Source organism: Panulirus ornatus, chromosome 31 (assembly GCF_036320965.1).
Source record: "Panulirus ornatus isolate Po-2019 chromosome 31, ASM3632096v1, whole genome shotgun sequence".
Taxonomy (NCBI): domain Eukaryota; kingdom Metazoa; phylum Arthropoda; class Malacostraca; order Decapoda; family Palinuridae; genus Panulirus; species Panulirus ornatus.
The window spans coordinates 7,161,964-7,184,916 of record NC_092254.1 but is presented as its reverse complement, the minus strand read 5'-3'; the positions used below and the strand labels follow the sequence as shown (position 1 = coordinate 7,184,916).

At 37.3% G+C, this 22,953-nt stretch overlaps 1 protein-coding gene across 3 annotated transcripts in view; it reads left to right on the top strand.

Moving 5' to 3' along the window:
* LOC139758785 (uncharacterized) overlaps window positions 1–22,953 on the top strand; it is a 129,255-nt gene that overhangs the window by 84,131 nt on the left and 22,171 nt on the right. For all 3 annotated transcript variants that reach the window (XM_071680586.1, XM_071680584.1, XM_071680587.1), the window contains 15 exons: window positions 1,552–1,656; window positions 1,808–1,943; window positions 2,200–2,337; window positions 2,721–2,906; window positions 5,062–5,193; window positions 6,783–6,918; window positions 8,882–9,063; window positions 12,299–12,499; window positions 13,819–13,999; window positions 15,024–15,232; window positions 16,963–17,145; window positions 17,293–17,441; window positions 18,567–18,705; window positions 19,937–20,122; window positions 22,209–22,342. In XM_071680586.1, the coding sequence (XP_071536687.1) occupies window positions 1,552–1,656; window positions 1,808–1,943; window positions 2,200–2,337; window positions 2,721–2,906; window positions 5,062–5,193; window positions 6,783–6,918; window positions 8,882–9,063; window positions 12,299–12,499; window positions 13,819–13,999; window positions 15,024–15,232; window positions 16,963–17,145; window positions 17,293–17,441; window positions 18,567–18,705; window positions 19,937–20,122; window positions 22,209–22,342 (2,397 nt within the window). The remainder of the gene's footprint in view (window positions 1–1,551; window positions 1,657–1,807; window positions 1,944–2,199; window positions 2,338–2,720; window positions 2,907–5,061; window positions 5,194–6,782; window positions 6,919–8,881; window positions 9,064–12,298; window positions 12,500–13,818; window positions 14,000–15,023; window positions 15,233–16,962; window positions 17,146–17,292; window positions 17,442–18,566; window positions 18,706–19,936; window positions 20,123–22,208; window positions 22,343–22,953) is intronic.

Below are 22,953 nucleotides of genomic sequence, written 5' to 3'. Positions count from 1 at the left end.
ATCTGAGTGATGATGTTTTAATAACTGTTGTGTACATTATATGGTTATTACCAGCCAATAATGAACAGTGGCAAAAAATGTAGTGGCCTGTGTCTTTGGACCTCCCTTGAAGAAACCATAGAGTGGTAAGCTGAGCATCAGTGATCACTTTTTCAACAACCAGATACTGAGAACTTGTCTTTCATAAGCTGAGTTTGCATCAGGTCACCTCATACAATGGCTGTGCTAATTGCCAGTTAACTTTCTTCAGATGAAAGCTTTCTCTGCTGTAGGTGACAGACCACTTGGCTTGAGAATGTACTCCATGAAGACTTAGTTGAAAAAATCAATGAATAAGCACTCTGTCAATAAGATTATTCACTTTTCTGCCCAAGGAAAACCCTTCTGTGGAGCTCCCATTGTACATGGAAGTAGACCACATCAACTAGGTGGGACCACAGGTCAAGAAGTACAGTAATATGTGTTTTTTCTGTGTGAGGTGAATGAGAACAATTAAAGGGTAAGTATTCAATGTCTTCAGAACAGAAGTTACATCTTAGGCATGGAGGGTACGGTGATGAAATGAATCATTGTCTGTAAAGTGTAGAAATGATTGGTGTACAGAACACAAACAAGAAAGTGCTTGGAGAGTGCAGCGTAAGATGAATGTATGTATGGTTGGGTCATATTTCAGACTGGGTTGTCAAGTCATTACAGTTTGTTTGTAATTACCTGTTTGTACTGTATGGGGAGGTAGTTTTACATTTGTGGGATTTATCTCATGAGCACTTTCTACTATATACTACATTTCAAATTTTGTATGTTCTATGCATTATTCATGTCCCCAGTCATTCTCTTCCATTTATCCTTTTAATGCAAACAGCATACATGGATTTAAGAAGTTGGTGATATTAGAGAATGCTCAAGAATTTAGGTCTAATGGGAGTAAAGGTATCCCTGTATAGTACAGATAGGTGATTAGAGTCAGACAGACAGACAGGAGGGCATTAACCATGGCATGAGAATTAAGAGAACTGAGTTATGAGAAGATGCTAGAGGCTGTAGATTTGCCCACCTTGAAAGAGAGAAGAGTGAAGGGTGACCTGATGACAGCCATTCAGTTTTTAAAACAGTTCAATGATTTAGACAGTGAGCAGTTCTTCATTAGGTGTAGGGGTAAAACAACTAGAGAACATAACATGAAATTGGAAGGGAGATGAAAAAATACTTTTGTTGTTTAAGAGTGGTGGATGAGTGGAATGAGATTACTTTTATTGTTTAAGAGTGGTGGATGAATGGAATGAAGATATAGTTGATGGAGATAGCATGCATAGATTTAAGAAGTTTTAAGATAGCAGAGAATGTTCAAGGTGTGGGACCCCATGAGTGTTGAAATTCCTTACCCACACAGTACAAATAGGTAATTAATTACATTATCAGTAAAAGACAGTGGGGACTGGGTCCACCACTGTTTATTGATGTTATTGTTCTTGATATTATTTTCATTATGAATATTCTTGATATGATTTTTGCTGTTGTTGTTATTTAGGATGTTATATTTTATTCATTCAGGCTTCCGGTGAGTACTTTGTTGGCCCTTGGAGCTACACATCACTTCCTGATTGAAGAACGACAGCGCATGAAAGTTGGACTTATCCTGGAAACTGGAGAAGCAAGGTAAGTCATAGAACTAGATGCTTGAATGATGAGTAGGTAGTATACTTATAGTTACATCACATTTATGAAAACTGATGGTGTATTTAGTTTCAGTGATTGGAATAAGAAACTTGATATCTTACTAAAAGCAATTTTGTTTTACTTTCTGCAGAGAAGTACATCACATGTGTGTTTTGCTTGGATATGGGGCTGATGCCATCTGCCCATATCTAGTATTTGAAACCATGAACACCCTACAATCAGAAGGTGTTATTTGTTCTAACCTTACCCTTAAGGATGTTTTTAAGGTAAGTCATTTTTTTTCTTTAAATTATCTTTCATTGATAGGAATGTAAGTAAATTTCTGAAAAGTAAATGTAGAATTGTAGATATGCTGTTTCCTGTGGGACAGGCTAATGCCAGGAATGGATGAAGGCAAGCAAGTTTGAATATGTACATGTATATACATGTCTGTGTATGTGTATGTATATGTTGATATGTATATGTATGTATAAGTGCATGTATTGATATATTTATTTGTTTAAAACTAAATGCTTTCCTCAGAACTACTCTGCTGCAATGGAACGTGGTCTGTCTAAAGTGATGGCTAAGATGGGAATCTCCACACTTCAGTCCTACAAAGGAGCTCAGATCTTTGAGGCAGTTGGCATTTCAGAGGAAATTGTAAACAAATGTTTCAAGGTAAGAAAGCTAGAATGTTGTCACATAAAAATCAGACTCAAGCATTTTTGATTAATTTGGAAAAATGGTATGTTCTTTCCCTGCCTGTTTATCAGAAACTTTAGTTTTCTCAAAAGTAATGCATTTCACTTTTGAGTCCAATATTTTGTGTTATAGTTAAACCTACTTTTATGCATGGTATATCTGTGGACACGCACTACAGCATCAAAAATCTGGTAGTAATGTTGAAACTGGATGAAATATGATTTCTCTGGTAAAACGTATTTGAAAGCTCGTGCAGTATTTATGGCTTTGTATTTCAGTACATTGATTTAAAGACTCGTCTATTTGGAGCCAATGGTAGTTTCTGTGATTAGCACTAATGTCTACCATATTTTCCATAGGGTACTGCTTCTCGAATTGGTGGTGTCACATTTGAAAACCTTGCCAATGAGACTCTTGAACGACACAGACTAAGTTATGGAGATCGTGAATGTGATACTCTGGTACTAAGAAACCCAGGCTTTTATCATTGGCGAAGTGGTGGGGAGAAACACATCAATGACCCTATGTCTATTGCCAATTTGCAGGTTTGTTATACCTTTTTATGTCAGTCCGAACTGTATGTTTTTTTTTTTATATATAGTGTGTTTCTTACAGAGTCATACCAAAAATTTCCAGTCTGTATAGTACTGTATGACACATCATGCCATGCCTAACTCTTTCTTTAACACATTCTTATCCTGTCTCTTCCATTCACCGTACTTGGGAATTTATATCTTTGTTATACATACTTTACTCATTTTGCTATAGTTCTAGCCACCTCACCATGTTATCCTTTACTCCATCATGTTCTTGCCTCCCATATATTCATTTTGTCCACTTTCCTTGCATCCCAACTCCATCTGAGAAGTTAGGAAGGGTTAATTGTATTGAAGTTGCCACTCTTGCTGTGAATGACATTAGTTTGGCACGTACTTAGGATCACTCAAATTAGGTAGCTAGTTAGCAGTCAATATGTATTAACAAATTCTTTCTAATTATTTCATCTGCTCATGAAGACTGTTTTAGTTTGTAGATTGAGAACTGCCTCATGAACCTCTTCCAAACCTTATGCTCTTTTCACAGAATATCTATTCAATTTGTACCAAATCATTCTCTGCTTATATGTAAATTGATGATATCTTCCCACTCCCCTCCTTCTACTTTTGACATGTAATTGGTCTTTCTTTCCATGTGTACAAACCATTTCAGTAAATCTCTGATCAGCTGTCTCAGTTACATTGTGCCAAATAATGTACCTCTCTTAAGGTGCATCTTGATTTGAGCCTTTTAGTCCAAATGAATTGAACAATCTGAGAGTGCTTGAGGAGGCTGTTTGAGTGCAAGCTTGTTGTTTTTGGCATATTTGCCTGTGCTTGTCATATTAACTCCATTTTCCTTTGGATGGATTTGACAGTGGTAGCTTTCTTCATTATTTATTCCTTAGCCAAAAAAGAAGAGGAAATTGACGGTAATGTGGTTAAGGAGACTATTTTCTGAACATGAAATATGTCACTGTTGAGTGAAATGGACCATGAGCATTTGAAAAACTTTACTTGAGTGACAGCAGAAGATTTTGAAATATTGATTAACCTTGAAGAACCCAGAATTGTGAAGGATACAAAATTCGAAGAGCCAAACTGGTCAAAGATTGTTCGGCAGTAACTCTACGCAATTTAGCCTTAGGGGACTCAGATAGCAGTCTTTCCCAAATTACAATCAATAACATGTCTACTGCTAGCCCAGCAGTCATGCTTCTTAGCTTTATTATAGTAAAAGCCATGCTGTGGATTTCGAAGCTCAGGATGCTTCACATATTCATGAAATAATGTTAAGCAATTCTCTGTCCTAACCCATGATGAAAATGAAACATACAGAATAGCTGGAACTGTGTGAGCACCTAGCTGTAACAATGTGAACGCCTGTCCTTACTGTGCACCAACAAGCATCTGAATCTTTTATAGTACGCAGTATTTACTGACAAGTGACAGTAAAAGATTGGTGCACATGGCTCAACTCAGAGATGCATAATTACTAGCTGAATTCTGATTTGTGCTTGTTTATGCTTAGTTCATTCAGATTGAAATACTTAAGTCAAGATCTACCTTTACAGTGCCATCCTTTACATAATCAATCTACCTCGCATCACAAATTATTCTCTAGCATTTCATTTCCAATACATGCACACTTCCTTTCTTTTGCATTTAAAGGCCCACTTTGCTGTAACTGATGCTGAACTCTCACTTTGCATACTCCTTAATGCACACAGGATCTTAGCCTCTTCTTCCTCTCTATGACTCGCTTTGGCTTCCATAGTCCCATCTACTTCAGGTAAGTAAAGCACTCCACTTCCTTCAGGTACTTTTCATTCAAACTACACTCCAACCATCCTGTCTTATTACGCAGCTATAACTCTCTACTGCATATTCACATTTACTGTCAACTTTCTTGTCACACACTCTCCCCAATGTTCACCAGCTTTTTGAGTTTCTCTCTGGAGATATATGTACATACAATTATACTTTTTCTTATAAGGTATCTCTTGTGGCATGGGCAATTGTATGCCCCATTCATGGTCATATGAAATCCAGGCCTTACTGTATATGCATATATCAATTTTCAGTAGATTTATTGTCAGGTGTTGGATTTAAACCTTGAATATTTGCATTGCCATTCTGCTTCTGCATCAGTATTATTTTCCAGGATGCTTCAAGGAAAAATAACAAGTCTCAGTATGACAAGTTCAAAGAATCAACCATGAAAAGTGTCCAGGCTTGCACATTGCGTGGTCAGTTGGAGCTTTCAAAATTGGAGAATCCCATTGACATTTCAGAGGTAGGTTTTTCTTCAAGTTGCATTCACAATTTTTGCCCTCTCTGTGAATACGAAGGCAAAGGTAATGAAAACTTTTGAAGGAAAAATTAAGTTTGAGACAATAAATCTAGCACACCAGCATACAACAGTCATGAACTGTCATCACATTTGCTGCTTTATTCTTGGTTACCCATTAATAAGAATTCTTGTATTTTCTTATTTGTAAGTACATTTGTATTAGCAAGGCAATATTTTATTGAATTTGTAGATATGTATTTATTTATTTTGCTTTGTCGCTGTCTCCCGCGTTTGTAGATACCATGATGAATTCCTTGGCCACTGTTACAACCTCTTGGATACTAGAGACTCAGAGGCATTATGATAAAGTCTGTATTGACTCCTCTTTTGTAAAGCATAAGATGTGCTCATATTTTGCTAGCTTTGCATAATATGTCCATGCTAGAATCACAGAAGGAATCAGATAAGTTCTCATTCTTTAATTTGGATGATATCTTGCTTCTTTATCAGTTTTTCTTTTTCCTCAACTGCATTTTTTGCCCTAATTTGGGAAAACTTATTTGATTAGAAAACGGGCAGAATAATCACTAGTTTGACATTGAGAAATTTAGAGCTGAATTTGATTTACATAGTTTTGGAAAAGTAAGGTAATAGAGTGGAAAATATCATGATGCTCACAGTGAAAAGGTACCTACACTGACTGTATTCCCCTGACATAGGCCCATGAGGCAGATTAGCATACTGTGAAGGTGCTCCATTGTAGCTCACAGATATGCAATTTAAGGATTGTCTCACTTCATCACACATTTTTCAATAACATGCACTGCTGAAGGTGTTTTTTTATCCAGATGGAATACATTTACCAAGAAAAAGTCTCAGTTGTGACTTTTTAAATGATAATGATTCATACTGCAGTGGTTTAATCCATTTGATGAAATATTTCTTGACTTAGATATGTGAAATTGATTTTTTTTATAAATGAATTGATAGGGGAGAAAGAATGCTTCCCACGTATTCCCTGCGTGTCGTAGAAGGCGACTAAAAGGGGAGGGAGTGGGTTGCTGGAAATCCTCCCCTCTCGTTTTTTTCAATTTTCCAAGAGAAGGAACAGAGAAGGGGGCCAGGTGAGGATATTCTCTCAAAGGCCCAGTCCTCTGTTCTTAATGCTACCTCGCTGTTGCGGGAAATGGCGAATAGTACGAAAGAAAAAGAAGCATATACATATGCCCTGGGGATAGGGGATTAAGAATACTTCCCACGTATTCCCTGCGTGTCATAGAAGGCGACTAAAAGGGGAGGGAGCGGGGGGCTGGAAATCCTCCCCTCTCGTTTTTTTTTTTTTTTTTTTTTTTTCAATTTTCCAAAAGAAGGAACAGAGAATTGGGCCAGGTGAGGGTATTCCCTCAAAGGCCCAGTCCTCTGTTCTTAACGCTACCTCGCTAATGCGGGAAATGGCGAATAGTTTGAAAGAAAAAAAGAGAAGCATATACATAAAATGTTCAGACAAACATCTTTTCGTTTTGAATACAGTTGAGTACTTAGATGTTTAATAATGGTTTCTTTTTTCATATTTTTTCTTTCTCTATTTTTAGGTTGAACCAGCTGCAGAGATTGTGAAGAGATTTGCTACTGGTGCCATGAGCTTTGGTTCCATCTCCATTGAGGCTCACACAACTTTGGCTATTGCCATGAACCGTGTGGGTGCCAAGTCAAACACAGGAGAAGGAGGTATGGAATATGATTAGTAGAAACAAGTTTACAGTGGATATAAAAGGTAGTATTTATCTTTCCCCATAGCCCTGCTTTCTTCTTCAATAAATGTACATGTAATTACGTGTTTATACTGGATGGGGAGAGAGAAAAATTATAGACTCATTGGGCCCCTAGCTCTTGAACATTCTCTGCTGTTGTACAATTTCTTAAATTTCTGTTTGCCGTCAGCATTAGCCATGGCTATAGTCATTTTATTAAATTCCTATATTATAGAATAGATAGATAAAAAAGAAAAAATTAGATAAATATAAAAAAGTACTTTCTTAATACCTTTTAACAAGTTTCTCGCTTAATTTCTTTTTAGGTCATCTGGTTGTTCTTTCCCTTTATGTATATCTCAAAGAAGTGTTTCCTGTGCATGTCATTGATATGTTTTAGATGTTTTTACATGTCCTAGCTTCTGTTGTGACTAATATGAAAATAGAGTCTCACTTATAATTGCAATAGTTCTCTTTTTTGAACTCTCATTTTTGCACTAACTGCCTTCTTGTTTTGGGTTTAACAGTTAACAACCTATAAGAAGTCATGTAGGCCAATTATCCTTTTTTGTTTTAGAATTCTTGAGTTTCCAACATCATTTGTTTAATGATTGTGTTGATTATTTGATAATTAGAGAGAAAACTATGGAAAATATCAGTATATTTTTCAGTAAAGTTAATAAAAGAATTAATGACGAGGGAAAAAATTAACAGTAGCCGTAAGAATTTACAGATAGGTGTACACTTGCTAGGTTGTTAACAGCAACCATCTGCACCAGAGTTGTCAGAAGGAACATTCTGCAATTCTGTTCCCTCAATGGAAAATGCAATAAATCTGAATTTGACTTCAAGATAGCATTAAAGCAATGGTGAACCACACTTTTACGTGTAACATATAGAATGTTGTTAATTTGTCTTTGAACTGTGGCAAGAGACCTGTATCACCTTGAGTTATGTGATTGAAAGATTTTCAATCATATTTGCCATTTCCATGTTAGCATGGTAGCTTCAGGAACAGATGAACAAATGCTCTTATATGCCTACATCCACTCTCGCTGTCATGTCTAATGCCACAAAACTAAAGAAAAAGAATGTCCAATTTTTATGTCCAGTTTTATTTTGCTTATGTTTACACCCTTGCTACCATTCTAAGACCTATTGGATGTGCAGACAGTTGATGGAAGATGAATACTTTCCAGACAATATCTTTTGATACCATTTTCCAATTTTGAAATTTTTGTGTAACATAATGCTTTGTGGGTATGAAATGACCGTACTTGAAGAACATAACAAGTGCTAGTGCCTCTTTTATTGCTTAGTTGATTGAACAACACTCCTCAAATGTATAATCTTTAATTTGTAAGGCTAATTTGCCTCTGGTTATTTTAGTCTTTATAATATTTCAAGCATGTTAATTATAATTTACATAGATATGTTAATATAATTGATACATTATTCTTGGTAACAAGAGAGTTGATGTATTCTAATTTTTTCGCTCTTGACACAGACTTGGTAAGGTGAGAGAGGCAGTTAGATAAAAGAAGATATTACTGTCGAGTTAGTTCTTGTTTCTTCTCTGTATTATTACCACTCCTGCTTTATTTTCGTATTTCACTCAATCCTCTCCTGAATTTTGTGTTGTGATTTTTTTCTTAGATTAATTATCTGTTTTTCTGTACAGATAATCATATCTTCAAATTTGGGCCCTATATATGTATATTGCTTCCTTATACATTTGTATGGTAGCAGACTACCAGGAGTGAAATCATTAAAAGGGCAATACTATTTACATTTCATGGACAGATTTACAGCAGTTCCATATGGGTAGTGAATGATTGCAGATGAATTGATATTTTCTCATTCCTTTTGGAGTTAATAGGGAAAAATAGTAGATTAGATTATAATTCATTTGAAAATTTTAGCTATTTATGGAATTACAGGAGAAAATTCTGATCGGTATGTGGATCAAGACCCAGAATTAAACAAGCGTTCTGCAATCAAGCAAGTTGCATCTGGGCGCTTTGGTGTCACTGCTGCATATTTAGCCAATGCTGATGATTTGCAGATTAAGATGGCTCAAGGAGCCAAACCTGGAGAAGGTGGTGAACTGCCAGGGTATAAGGTCAGTTTCATATTTTCTTAGGAAAGGTGAAAATCTTAACGTAAGCAAATTGATCCCATATTTTGGTTTTAACATAGCTTTGTGTAATGGTGTATACACATGTTACATTTATTTCTTTAGATACAAAAAAAGATGAGGTATATACTTTGTAGCAATAATATATTTTTTGCAGAAACAGTCTCTCAGAAGATAAGACCCTCAGTCAGTGCTGTTATGGATGCTAGAATTTTCCTTTTATGTTTTATTATGTTTTATGTGTTATTGCAGCCTCCTCTGCTGCTAGACATTCAAATACAGTACCAACAGGTAATTTCTTACTCACAGTAAACAAAAATTCCATGCTCTGAATACCTTTGTACATTTGCTACTTTAAGATAATGGAAGGAAACTGAGTAAAGTGTTTAGTCTCACCCTGTTTCTCACCCATGGACAAGCTGTATAATAGCTGAGAGAGCAGTGGCTTCGTGGATGGTTAAAACACTATTTTACATCCAAAATAGGATGAAGCTGTGATGATTTACTCACCTTAACTGCCATAATGCTGATGAGGATGGGAAATGCTCTTTCGTAGGGATCAAAATTCATACAGTAACTTGCTTAGGCCTGTGATGTCATGGCATGAAGATGAGGTAGCACTAAGCAACAAGCCATCACTTTAATTGATTTTCTTCTTTTCACTTAGTTCTAGAACTGTTGATTGTGATGTACATCTGCTTGTGATCTTTTTTTTTTACCTTCTCTGGCTTACAGGATTGTTAGATCTGCATATTTATTTTTCATAAGTTTTGGAACATGAACTGTGTTTACTTTGTTTTCTGAGAGCTAGTGAACCTAAAGACGTCACCACCACCAACAGACACAATATGATGGTGATTGTAGACATGTTGTTTTCTGTGTTTCATTTTGTATGTGTTTTTGAATTATGGTACATCCAAGTTTTGATTTATAGAATATTTATTTCATAGTTGAAGTATTGTGTATGTACCAAGGAAATGATTATCATACAAAAGGTATGTCCTGAATATTTTATTTTCATAAGAATGATCTTGGAAATGGGAATGATAGTTGATGGGTGATAGATGGAAAATTAGTTCAACTGGTTGAGTGGCTTATGTTTCACTGGGATGGTTCACTAATTAGCTCCCTCCACAGATTCATTTATTTTCTTTACTTTTTCTGAAGTGACCACTCAACAGTTGTTAATGTTGGGATCAGCTCATAGCCTTTGTAATTGTGAGGAGAGTAAAAGACAGATCCCATAGCCACTTAAAGTTCAGTGTGTGTTGACTAGTGTTTTAGTGATATACTAGGGGAACTGAATTAGAGAGGGTCTTCCCAGAGGTATTCCTTGCAATACCTCATGGGTCTGTTCATTTTCTGTACACAGAATTTTAGTTGCTGCTGATATACTGGGATTGTTCTTCTTTGGAGTCTCAATGGGATATTGGTTGCTTTCAGTAAATGAAAACCATGGGTGTTTTTCCTTTACTGCTTGACTTTTGCTTAAGCTGAAATTATCTATTAAACCAATGTCATTGGTGGGGGAGTTGAAGACAGACCCACCCCTAAGGTCCCTTTTTGAAGAACCTCAGCAAGGCTTTTATCGTCCACAGATCATGGGAGCCTTATGGTTGCTGGTGTACTCTTGACATATGCTAAAGTAAAGCTGTGTCACTGGTAAGTTCAGTGGAAACAGACCTCAAGGTGTTAGGTTCCTATGCCCCAGCTGTTTTACAGATGATTCATTAAGGGAACCAAGTCTGAGGAATTATGCTGGTGAGGATGTTTGCCCATGACCAAAGCCTTTGACTGAAAACAATGAAGGTTGTTAGGAACCACTTTGATTCCCCATAGGAATATTCCTTATTGGATGTATCAAAGATAAGAGATGGTTGATTATCTTGTTATATAGTAATGTTTTTTCAGCTGAACTTTGGCTGCCTGCAGTAACCAGAGCTCTAGTTACCTTTTTGTCCAGGTGTTTTAGGGACTTGAATAAATTGCTGTGGGATGGAGTTTCAACTGGGCTTTGTAGTTGGATACAGAACACAGAACTATATCTGTTGTTGTTCACCAAGTGTTCCAGACATTTAGGTAAGTTGCCTTGAAGCAGGAGTTCAGTGGATCTTTGAGCTGTGTTCAAATGAAGAACCTGAGCATGCACTTTCAACAAGATGTAACAGGTCATTGATATCACAGCCCAGGATAGGAATTGCACTAGTGTCTTACTATCATTTAGGAGCAAAACCTCAACTCTTATTGTTTGTCAGTCACAACAGATCCATTAAGAAGTACTATAGAATCTTAGCTATCTTCAAACTCAGGAGTAGCTTGGATTGATGGTGTTTCTTTGGGTGAAGTGAGCCTTTAGCTTTCATTTTAATGAGTTTTTCACTTGGAGGTTTTGGGAATCACTTTGGTATCTTGCTTGTGTCATATGACTACCTAACCAGAGTAAAGTCAGTCATGTCTTTGTAGGCTGCCACTCCAGAAATCTTTAAAAAGTCTCATTTTTTCAAGCTAGAGTAGCAATAATATGAGAACAAAGTCAGTTAGGTGGTCAACTAGCTTACTGGCTTGTTATCTAATTGATGAGATGATATGAAATTAGCTAGCTGTTGGGTGAGAGGTGGTGTGGAGAACCAACAGTGGGGGGAGAAAGATGTGCTTTGCTCCTTCCTTTTCCACATGGCACTGGGTGTTTTGAAATTTTGACAGTTAAATGAAGTTCCAAGATTGAGTATGGTCCGAAAAAGTGTAGTTTCAGAATGCTAGACTGAATATTTCTGATTTTGTGTGCTATCCAAACTTTTTTCCCCAATTAACCAAACTTTTGAATAAACTAGGGGTGAAACTAAGCCAGATTTTTTAACATAACAGAATTTTTCTGGACTATTGTTTAGTACAAAGCTTTTTGTCTAATTGTCTCTTAAACTGAATATTCAAGTCAAATAAGGTATAAAGCTAACCTCTTGAGAAACATTTTGGTGATCAGAGAGATTAACCCAAGTTCACTTCATATGGGTATTACTGTAAGTGATATATGATATATACCATTATGGAAAAGTGTTTATTGTAATATGATTTGTAATTCATCTTGCTGAAAGGTCTTGAGCTTTCTTGTCTTTCTGTACGCTGAGAAACAGTCTTTCTAGGATTTCTTTTTTTATATAAAGAATTTAGTAATGTAAATACTGTACTGCACTATAAGATTGATATAATCTCTCTTCCCTAGGTAACGGAAGACATTGCCAGAACACGCCATTCTGTCCCTGGAGTTGGCCTGATATCCCCACCACCTCACCATGATATTTATAGTATTGAAGACTTGGCTGAACTTATCTATGACCTTAAATGTGCTAACCCGAATGCTCGAATCTCTGTCAAACTTGTGTCTGAAATGGGTGTTGGTGTGGTAGCATCTGGTGTTGCAAAGGTAAGAATTTCCTGCTTCCCCTTTTCAGTACAAAACAAATCCATTAATATTATATACTTGTATAAGTGTATGGGATTTGGCTCTGTATAGGGGGCTTTGTTTTGGTGCATTTTACATGGCAGCTAGAGAGTGGATGTAAGCAAATGAGATCATTCTTCATCTGTCCCTAGTGTTATCCCACTGATGTGGGAAACAGTGATCAGGTGTGTAAAAAGAAAAAGAAATAAAACATGCACCCTTACTGTTCCTCATTCTTATATGTGACATTCATGCTAACATGAGTCACAGTTTCATGTCATCCTTCGCAGATGATTCTGGAATAAGTATGAAAAGTTCATCATTAAAAGACGATGAGACACTACAAATGGATACAGACAAAGACTTCCACACAATATAACATGTTTTCCATAAGGATTAAATTTCAGCACCTGGAAAGAATGAAGGATATTAGAGCAGTACAGAGTACCAGTCAGACACAGACACTGTCATATCACAAAGAACAACGTGAAAGACCTCAAAGTAATAATGTTATGACCTTACCTTCCCCAAACAAAACAAAGCAGTAGTTGCCTCTCCCCAGAAGATGGTAGGATGGATCTTGTGAACTTTAAAGACCTTAGAGGAAAAACCAAATATGACACTCTTAAAGGCATTAGTACTATTATGAATTGAACACTGGTATGCACCAACATTACCTTACGAGGCTGGATAGATTGCAGAATTATTAGTGTAAAGTGTTTAGAGATCTTTCATGACTTGTGTTGATACAGTAAAGAAATTACACAACTAAGTATGATGAAAGTGTTGATGCTTGAAAGGAATTACATTACTAAGAATGATGAAATCACAGAGACTCTAATGTCTAGGGCACAGACAGGAGAGGTATATCATCATTACACATTGAACATTGTAGAAGGCAGTATCTCCAACTTTCTTTCTTTCTTTCTTACTATTCGCCATTTCCCGCATTAGTGAGGTAGCGTTAAGAACAGAGGACTGGGCCTTTAAGGAAATATCCTCACCTGGCCCCCTTCTCTGTTCCTTCTTTTGGAAAATAAAAAAAAATGAGAGGGAAGGATTTCCAGCCCCCCGCTCCCTTCCCTTTTAGTCGCCTTCTACGACACGCAGGGAATACGTGGGAAGTATTCTTTCTCCCCTATCCCCAGGGATAAAAATATTGCATGATATTAAAACATATATCAGAAACCCAATATATATGTTATATAGATGTTTTAAATGGTGATTGTTAAGATATAAGATTTTGGATGAATTTTCATGATTGATTATTAGAGAATTCTGATGATATTTTTTGCTTCTAGGGAAAGGCAGAGCATATTACAATCTCTGGTCATGATGGTGGCACTGGAGCAAGCAGCTGGACTGGAATCAAAAGTGCTGGCTTGCCATGGGAACTTGGCATATCTGAAACTCATCAGACTCTTGTATTGAACAACCTGAGATCTCGCGTAGTTCTGCAAGCAGATGGACAAATACGCTGTGGTTGGTGCTTCAACTTGATGTTATTTAGTGTCCGTTATCCCATGTGTACTTTAAAAGGGTGTTACTCACAAAATCTTTGACAGATATTATAGAAATGGACTGACTATGTAACTTCAGAGAACCAGCAGCAGGGTAGAAAATATGCTGAAGAATTTTGCCAGCATTTTTACTTATCAGAGATACAAAACAGTCAACAGTTGCTTGCATTAAAAGTTAAGATTTGTTAAGGACTGAGGATAACCTCAACAAGTATATGTGTAGTAGTTGGTAGGCACCCAGGAACCAGGGAGGTATATTACCTGCACTACCTGCCTGGGTATCAGGAGGGTTAGTGACATCTGCTCAGTGAACCAGCATTTTAGTGGTTGTCAAGTTGCACTCTTCTGACCCAGGTAGCTCTCTTTTTTTTCTGCCTCACTATCATGTTGACAACGGGCATTTCATTCAAAAACATATACAATCTCGCCGTGTCATATGTAACACTTGACAACACTTAACTCACACATAATTCTTATGTGTGCAAGCTGTGCCTTTTGGAAAAATGGTAGGAATAGTAAATAGTAGTAGTAGGTAGGGACATTTGGGCAGGATTATTAGGTAGAAACAGTAGGTATTAGCATTAGATAGATGTCATGAGGAGCATTAGATAAAGTCATCAGGAGTATTAGATAGGAGCCTCTGAAAACACTGTGCTAGATTTGCCCCCTGCTAGTGGCCTGTTAAGGGTGAGGCACTAAAGGCTAAGAAGTGGCACTCGAGTATTTTAGTTATGGAGACTCTGTTACCATGGCCACTTCTCTGAGGAAGTTCCAGTTGGAACAGGCATCAGAATATAGATTGATCATATTATCATTTTTGCAAACTTGACAAGGTTTGAGGAAGTCTGATAGTGAACTCAGAGGCTGCGTGCACTTGATCCAACCCATTAGATAGAAATGGGAGTAAAGTTATGACTTACAGATTACTAGATACTGTAGGCATGATGTGGAAAATAATGATATACTAAAAGACTTTAATCTTCTAGGTACAGATATTGTGATTGCTGCCCTGTTAGGTGCAGATGAGTTTGGCTTTAGTACTGCTCCACTTATTGTCATGGGTTGCACCATGATGCGCAAGTGTCATCTCAATACTTGCCCTGTTGGTATTGCTACACAGGACCCTGTGCTGAGAAAGAAATTTGAGGGCAAGCCAGAACATGTGGTTAATTATTTGTTCATGTTGGCTGAGGAGGTAAGCTATTGTGATATAATACATCTCATGATATGAGATATCAAAATCGATATTGAGATTAGGGTCTTCAAAAATTACTTTTCATATCCTTACATATGTTAAAATGTTGCTAGAGTGTTATAAATAGGAGAGGAATTCATCGTTAATAAAGATAACACACTGAGTTGGACATAAACAAGTGTATGTGCATTGTAAAGAAGATAATGCCAATAGCAGAGAAAAATGTTTTCTGAAGATGAATTATTTGAAGAAAAAAAAAGTGTGAGAAGTGTTGTAGACATGAGAAAGACAGTTGTGAAGGAGATGGTTGGTTGATAAGGTAAGGACAAGTAATTGCAGTGGTATGGACAAAGGTAAAGTAGAGATTTGAATGATGGTGTTTTATGGAAATATGATGAACTTGATGATGAAATGATTTATTAAGACATTAGTAGACTGAGTAAATTTGGGTAATTTAAATGACAGCTGTAGACAGAGGTTCCAATAATGTATTTTGTTATACGTAACTATACTTTCACATTTATTGCTTCCAAAATCACTAGTGTAAGCCAGAGAGAGTGGGCTGAATTTGTTTTCATGGATGAAGCAATTGACATGAAAAGCAAGAGGTTTGGTTTTGTGATCTGTGCATTTTATGATTTATGTAGTAGACAGGCTGGCCTTCTCAGGATCTTTCTCATAAAGGAAATAAAGTAATTATCTTTACTTGAGAAGGTTACTTAAATCATATTCCAACCCTTAACTACAATTGAAGTGCAAATTTCATCACGCATAATGGACAAAAAAATGGCCTTCATATTTTGTCTTTCCCAATGTAAAACAAAAGAAATTTGTGTAAAAATGGAGATGTACAAAAAGGAGGCTAATATAATATTTATGGCCATTGTGTGGTGATAAAGTTAACGCACAGCTTCTGGCAAAGGGTGACAGTGGAAGGGAGGAGCAAGGTGGAGGAAGGGCATAGGATAAGCCTCTGATATAAATTCAGTATTGACTTCTACCACTATTTATGAAAGAAATTCATGTAAAAGTAAAGGATATGCAAAAACAAGTGAACCTAGAATGACTTGTGTGGCCTTGAGACAGTGCAAAAGACATCACATGATATCCCTTGCATAGATAGTGATGGGCAGGGGTTACGAGGTAGTGCATTGGGGGGAGAAGGGTTGAGCCTTGTTAACCATTTACTAGATGAAACTTATCTCTATTCATGGTTACTATTTACTCTTCATGTTTTACATACATTTATAGATATTTGTGTTATATCTTATTATTTGTTAATAATAACCCCAGGCCCAGTTTATGTAAAAGAGTCCTGGTGTTACTCAGGACCTCTTTCTAAAGGTTCCTGCAGCCCAAGGTTGTCCTACTTCCATTAGCAGGGAAAAGTGGACTCCAGATGTACCTGCTCAGGCTTAAGATATCTGCTTAAGTATTTAAGAAAAACTGCCAGAGGTGTATATATTTTCTTTACAGCAGCTTACATGCAAATTAGTATGTATGATGTGCAATATCAGTTTTTTACATTACCTATTTCGAAATAAACCTTCCGTTATTAGTGTTAGTTGTGTAGAAAGCACTGCAGTACCAAGAATAGTTCATTTCACACTCAGTTTTCTTCTGATAGAAATTTTGTAAACTAGAGAAGAATATGCATTCTATTGCTACAGGTTTTGTTTACTATTTAACAAATTAACTGTACTCAGTTAATCTTTGCTCATTTTTAATAGGTACGTGAACACATGGCATCTTTGGGTGTTCGTAAATTCCAAGAGCTGGTAGGTCGCACTGACTTACTTCATATGCGTGACTCTTGCTCACCAAAAGCCAGACTTCTAGATCTTTCCCATGTCCTGAAGAATGCACTTCACATGAGACCTGGAGTCAACATCTTAGGGGGATCTGTCAAACAGGTATATTAAGATTTCATGAATTTGATGATAGATTTTATGGGAATTAGGATATGATTAATTGAAGAAAAGATTAAAGAGAATTTTGATTGCAGATACTTGTTTTCAGATCAGATTTATATCACATTTTCACAACTTTATTGTTTTCAGGACTTTGGGCTTGAGACTCATCTTGATCAACAGATCTTAGAGGAAGCAGAGCCAGTATTAAATGGCTCCGCTGATTGCGTAACTATTAACACAACAATCCACAATGAAGTTCGTGCCTTTGGGTCAACACTGTCTTATCATATTGCCTTGTGAGTTGAAAATATATATCATTGCATTAATATCTCTTTTTCATTTTGCTGCAATTCGTATTTTTAGTTAAATATCAAGGAGTTGTTCGCTGATGATACAGCGCTGGTGGCTGATTCATGTGAGAAACTGCAGAAGCTGGTGACTGAGTTTGGTAAAGTGTGTGGAAGAAGAAAGTTGAGAGTAAATGTGAATAAGAGCAAGGTTATTAGGTACAGTAGGGGTGAGGGTCAAGTCAATTGGGAGGTGAGTTTGAATGGAGAAAAACTGGAGGAAGTGAAGTGTTTTAGATATCTGGGAGTGGATCTGTCAGCGGATGGAACCATGGAAGCGGAAGTGGATCATAGGGTGGGGGAGGGGGCGAAAATTTTGGGAGCCTTGAAAAATGTGTGGAAGTCGAGAACATTATCTCGGAAAGCAAAAATGGGTATGTTTGAGGGAATAGTGGTTCCAACAATGCTGTATGGTTGCGAGGCGTGGGCTATGGATAGAGATGTGCGCAGGAGGATGGATGTGCTGGAAATGAGATGTTTGAGGACAATGTGTGGTGTGAGGTGGTTTGAGCGAGTAAGTAACGTAAGGGTAAGAGAGATGTGTGGAAATAAAAAGAGCGTGGTTGAGAGAGCAGAAGAGGGTGTTTTGAAATGGTTTGGGCACATGGAGAGAATGAGTGAGGAGAGATTGACCAAGAGGATATATGTGTCGGAGGTGGAGGGAACGAGGAGAAGAGGGAGACCAAATTGGAGGTGGAAAGATGGAGTGAAAAAGATTTTGTGTGATCGGGGCCTGAACATGCAGAATGCTCTAGGTACCTGGTTTTCAGACACGATGGGATAGAACCATTGGAGCTATTCCAACGCATCCTAATCAGCATTTTTAATCATACTTCACTTACTACCACCCCTCTTTCTTACATTGCCTTTTTTGATATTATCCACCTGTTTCACACGAAATATTGTCTTCTGGCATTTTATTTCCAACACTTCCACCCTCTTCAGTTCTTTTGTATTCTCATATTTTTTTATCTTACTTTCATCAGTAATCTTAATGTAATGTACTGTTTTCCAGCAGACAGATTGTACAATATTAAGTCTTCCTCACAGGCAGTATGTCTTTTTTGTTAACAGAAAGTATGGTGAAGATGGGCTTGCAGAAAACAGCATTCACATCAACCTTATTGGATCTGCAGGCCAAAGCTTTTGTGCTTTTCTAGCAAAGGGTGTCACAGTTACTCTTGAGGGAGATGCCAATGATTATGTTGCTAAGGTGAGCATATTAGCTGCATACTACCTACATTCACAGTTTATTGCATAGTATGTTCCAGTCATCCAACACCCTTGCACTAAAACAATACAGTACTTCTTCACATACTCTCCAACAAGCCTCTTGCAGCCTCATTCCTTGCTGTGACCTATGGTTATTCCATCATTAATTAACTTCTTTTAAACAAGTGATTTGCTCCAGATGAACTTGGGGAGAATATTGGATTGTCTTTTTCTTGTCCACAGTATTCTTTTTCAGAGTTTGTCTGTCCTGCCTCTCTTATCTTGCACTCTTTTCTTGCTCTCTTATATTGTTCAGATGTTACCTTGCTACAGGTATCTCATCCAAAGTACATATCTAAACTACTTTGCTTTATGGCATTCTTTATTGAATCATGACTTTTTGTTGAGGTTGATGACTGATTATATGGATGTAGAATTTGGTGACTGAGTTTGGTAAAGTGTGTGAAAGAAGAAAGCTGAGAGTAAATGTGAATAAGAGCAAGGTTATTAGGTTCAGTAGGGTTGAGGGACAGGTTGACTGGGAAGTGAATTGGGATGGAAGTTTGAAAGGAGAAAAACTGGAGGAAGTGAAGTGTTTTAGATATCTGGAAGTGGATTTAGCAGTGGATGGAACCATGGAAGCGGAAGTGAGTCACAGGGTACGGGAGGGGGTGAAGGTACTGGGAGCATTGATGAATGTGTGGAAGGCGAGAATGTTATCTCGGAGAGCAAAAATGAGTATGTTTGAAGGAATAGTGGCTCCAACAATCTTGTATGGTTGCAAAGTGTGGGCTATAGAAAGGGTTGTTCGGAGGAGGGTGGATGTGTTGAAAATGAGATGTTTGAAGACAATATTTGGTGTGAGGTGGTTTGATTGAGTAAGTAATGAAAGGGTAAGAGAGATGTGTGGTAATAAAAGAGTGTGGTTGAGAGAGCAGAAGAGGGTGTATTGAAATGGTTTGACCACATGGAGAGAATGAGTGAGGAAAGATTGACAAAGAGGATATATGTGCCAGAGGTGGAGGCAACAAGGAGAAGTGGGAGACCAAATTGGAGGTGGAAGGATGGAGTGAAAAAGATTTTGAGCGATTTGGGCCTGAACATACAGGAGGGTGAAAGACTTGCAAGGAATAGAGTGAATTGGAACGATGTAGTTAATTTTTTCAAATTTCATCACTAGAATCTTCATAGAGGATTAAAGTTAGGAACATTTTCCTCTTTTTTTCTTTCAGGGATTATCTGGAGGTGAGGTAGTGATATATCCACAAAAGGATTTGCCTGAAGAATTCAGAAGTGAAGAGAATATCATTGTGGGTAATGTGTGCTTGTATGGAGCTACTACTGGATCAGCCTTCTTCCGAGGTGTTGCAGCAGAGAGGTTCTGTGTTCGTAATTCAGGAGCTGTGGCTGTTGTTGAGGTTAGTGTTTCTTAGACTTTTTTTTATGTGAGACATCTGTAATTAAAGGAGAAAAAAGTTTTTGTTCAAAACGAAAAAGATTTAATTTAGTTTTTATATCTAATATTCAAAATGCCTTTCCCAACTTAGTGACGCAGCATCAGGAACAGACAAACAGTGGCTTTCTTTGCACACTTCCATACTTTGCCTCTCAAATATAATGTAGCAAAACCAGAGTCTTCCATCCACAATCAAGTTTTATAGACTGCCACATGATATACTTTGAACTTAATGATTACAAAAATATATGTAATGTTACCAAGTTGTTTCATTATTATGATGCTGGTAAGTGTACTTTGTTCTTTGTGAAAACTTCAAGATCATGAATTATTAGTTGGAGAATATCATCCTCAATATTGCCATGAGTATATTAGCTGGAGAATATCATCTCCAATATTGCCATGAGTATATTAGCTGGAGAATATCATCCCCAATATTGCCATGAGTATATTAGCTGGAGAATGTTATCCTTGCAGTGCTGCCATAAATGTTGAGTTGAAAGGCCTAACCCATAAAATGAAATAACATGATCAAGCTAGTAGTGACTTGGGAAATGCTGATGTGACTTACACAGACTTTGCAAGAGCATTTGACAAATGTGACCATGGTGTCATAGCACATTGAATATGAAAGATGGGAATAACCAGAAAAATTGGGAGGTAGATTTAAACCATGCCATATCTAGTGCCTCTGTGGTGAAGGAGTTTAGTTCCCCAAGGAACTGTACTTGTACCCTTCATGTTCCTTATTCCTATATCTGATATTGATGCAAACATGAGCCACAGTTTCTTATTTACAGGTCATACAAGAATAAGTATGAAAATCATATCAGTAGAAGGCACCAAAAGGCTGCAAAGAGACATGAATGAAGTCTTTAACTGAGCCACCGAGAACAACATGCTTCTCAGTATAAATAAGTTTTAACTCCTCTCGTATGGAAAAATGAAGAGATCAGAAACAATGTAGAATACTGGGTAGACACAAGTGCTTTCATAAACCAGTTGAATAATGTGATAAGTAATGTCTGACTATCTGACCCTCAATAAACACAATGAAATATCAGTTGTTTCATGTTGAAGGATAGCAGGATCCTGGAGACCTTCAAGACAAGAGAGGAAACACCAGTGATCATGTTATTCAAAGTACTAATTTTTTAATGAATCGAACATTGTTTTGTTCTAACATTACCTTACAGTTACAAGATGGGTGAAATTGCAGAATTATAAAGTGTTCAGAGATCTTTCACACCCCATGTTGATGTGATAAAGGAACTGAATTACTGGAAATGGCTGAAATCTTTAAGGCTATGTTTCTTGGCATGCTGAAAGTGGGAGATAGATCATCATCTATACCTAGAAAATTCCCAGCTTTCATTTGGAAATAACATCTGACAGGCATGGAAGACTTTGTAAAATAATACCTATGAAATCTCAAGTGCGATATGCACAAAAAGAGAGAACACCTTAAACATTCACGGCCCAAGACTCTTCAGCACATTACCAGCCACCATCAGAAACAGGATGAAATGTACAGTAGAGAAGTTTAAGAGTCCATTGGACTTCTACCTAAAAGTACACCAGGCTGTGGTGGCTGTGTACACTTGATGGCTACATCTTCCAACAGAGTAATTGACAAACAACCGAATCCAACATCCTGGGCCCAGCCCTTGCAGTTGAGATGAAGACCCCTGAAGACTTCACCAGGTAACCCTGTGAGCTAGCCAGACAAGAACTGCCTGGTTTTCACCGGCCACATCATGTTTAAGACTGCACTTCCAGCGTCTGGATGACTGGAACATCACAAGCGAGAGCTCCTTGTTTGCTCAACCTGGTTAGATCTGCATTCAGCCATACAAGACAGTTTTATATGTACTTCTGTGACTAATTTTAGGGTACAGAATGCAGTTTTCTGTAGCTTGATTACTTTGTAATGTTAGGAATAGGTTTTGATTCTTTTAAATTTGTAGAACATCATGACCATCACAAAAGAATAATTGTCAGTCTTATTCCTCCAGTGTCTCATATTTTGTGTATTTTTGGAATTGCAGGGTGTTGGAGACCACGGTTGTGAGTATATGACTGGTGGGCATGTACTGATTTTAGGGCAAACTGGGCGGAACTTTGCGGCAGGAATGTCTGGGGGTATCGCCTATGTGCTGGACTGCAACAAAGAATTCTCAAGGTGTGGAGTATTTTCATATGATGTGTTTTTAATCATGAATTTACAAGATTGTTAATTCATGCTAAAAATACTTCTTAATACATTGGTATATCATTCAGCATTAACATCCTCTTTATCATGCTACAATCTCAGCAAGGCATAGTTTATGAAGGAATATTTTTAAAGCTTTCTTTATGCATTCTTTGCATATCTGCTAGCTTACTGCATGAACTGATATACACAAAGCTTTTGTGAATTTCAAGTATGATTGAGAAGAGAGGATAGTGAGTAGTTCCAGGTGAAGAAGGGTCTGCAGCAAGGCTGTGAGGTCACCATGGCTGTTTAACTTCCATAGGGATGGGATGGTGAGGGAGGGAAATGTAAGGTTCTTGAAGAGAAGGGTGGGCCTGGGAGGTAAGCTATTTGATATTTGCTGATGACATGACTGTGGTCGCAGACTTGAGTAAGAGACTGCAGAAAATGATGTTTGAGTTTGGGAAAGTTTGTGAAAGGAAAAACTGAGAGTAAATGTGAATAAGTTAAGGTTATAAGATTTTGCAGGGAGAAGGAGGTTGGTTAGAATATAAGTTTGAGTGGAGAGAACTTGGAGGAAGGGAAATGTATTAGATACC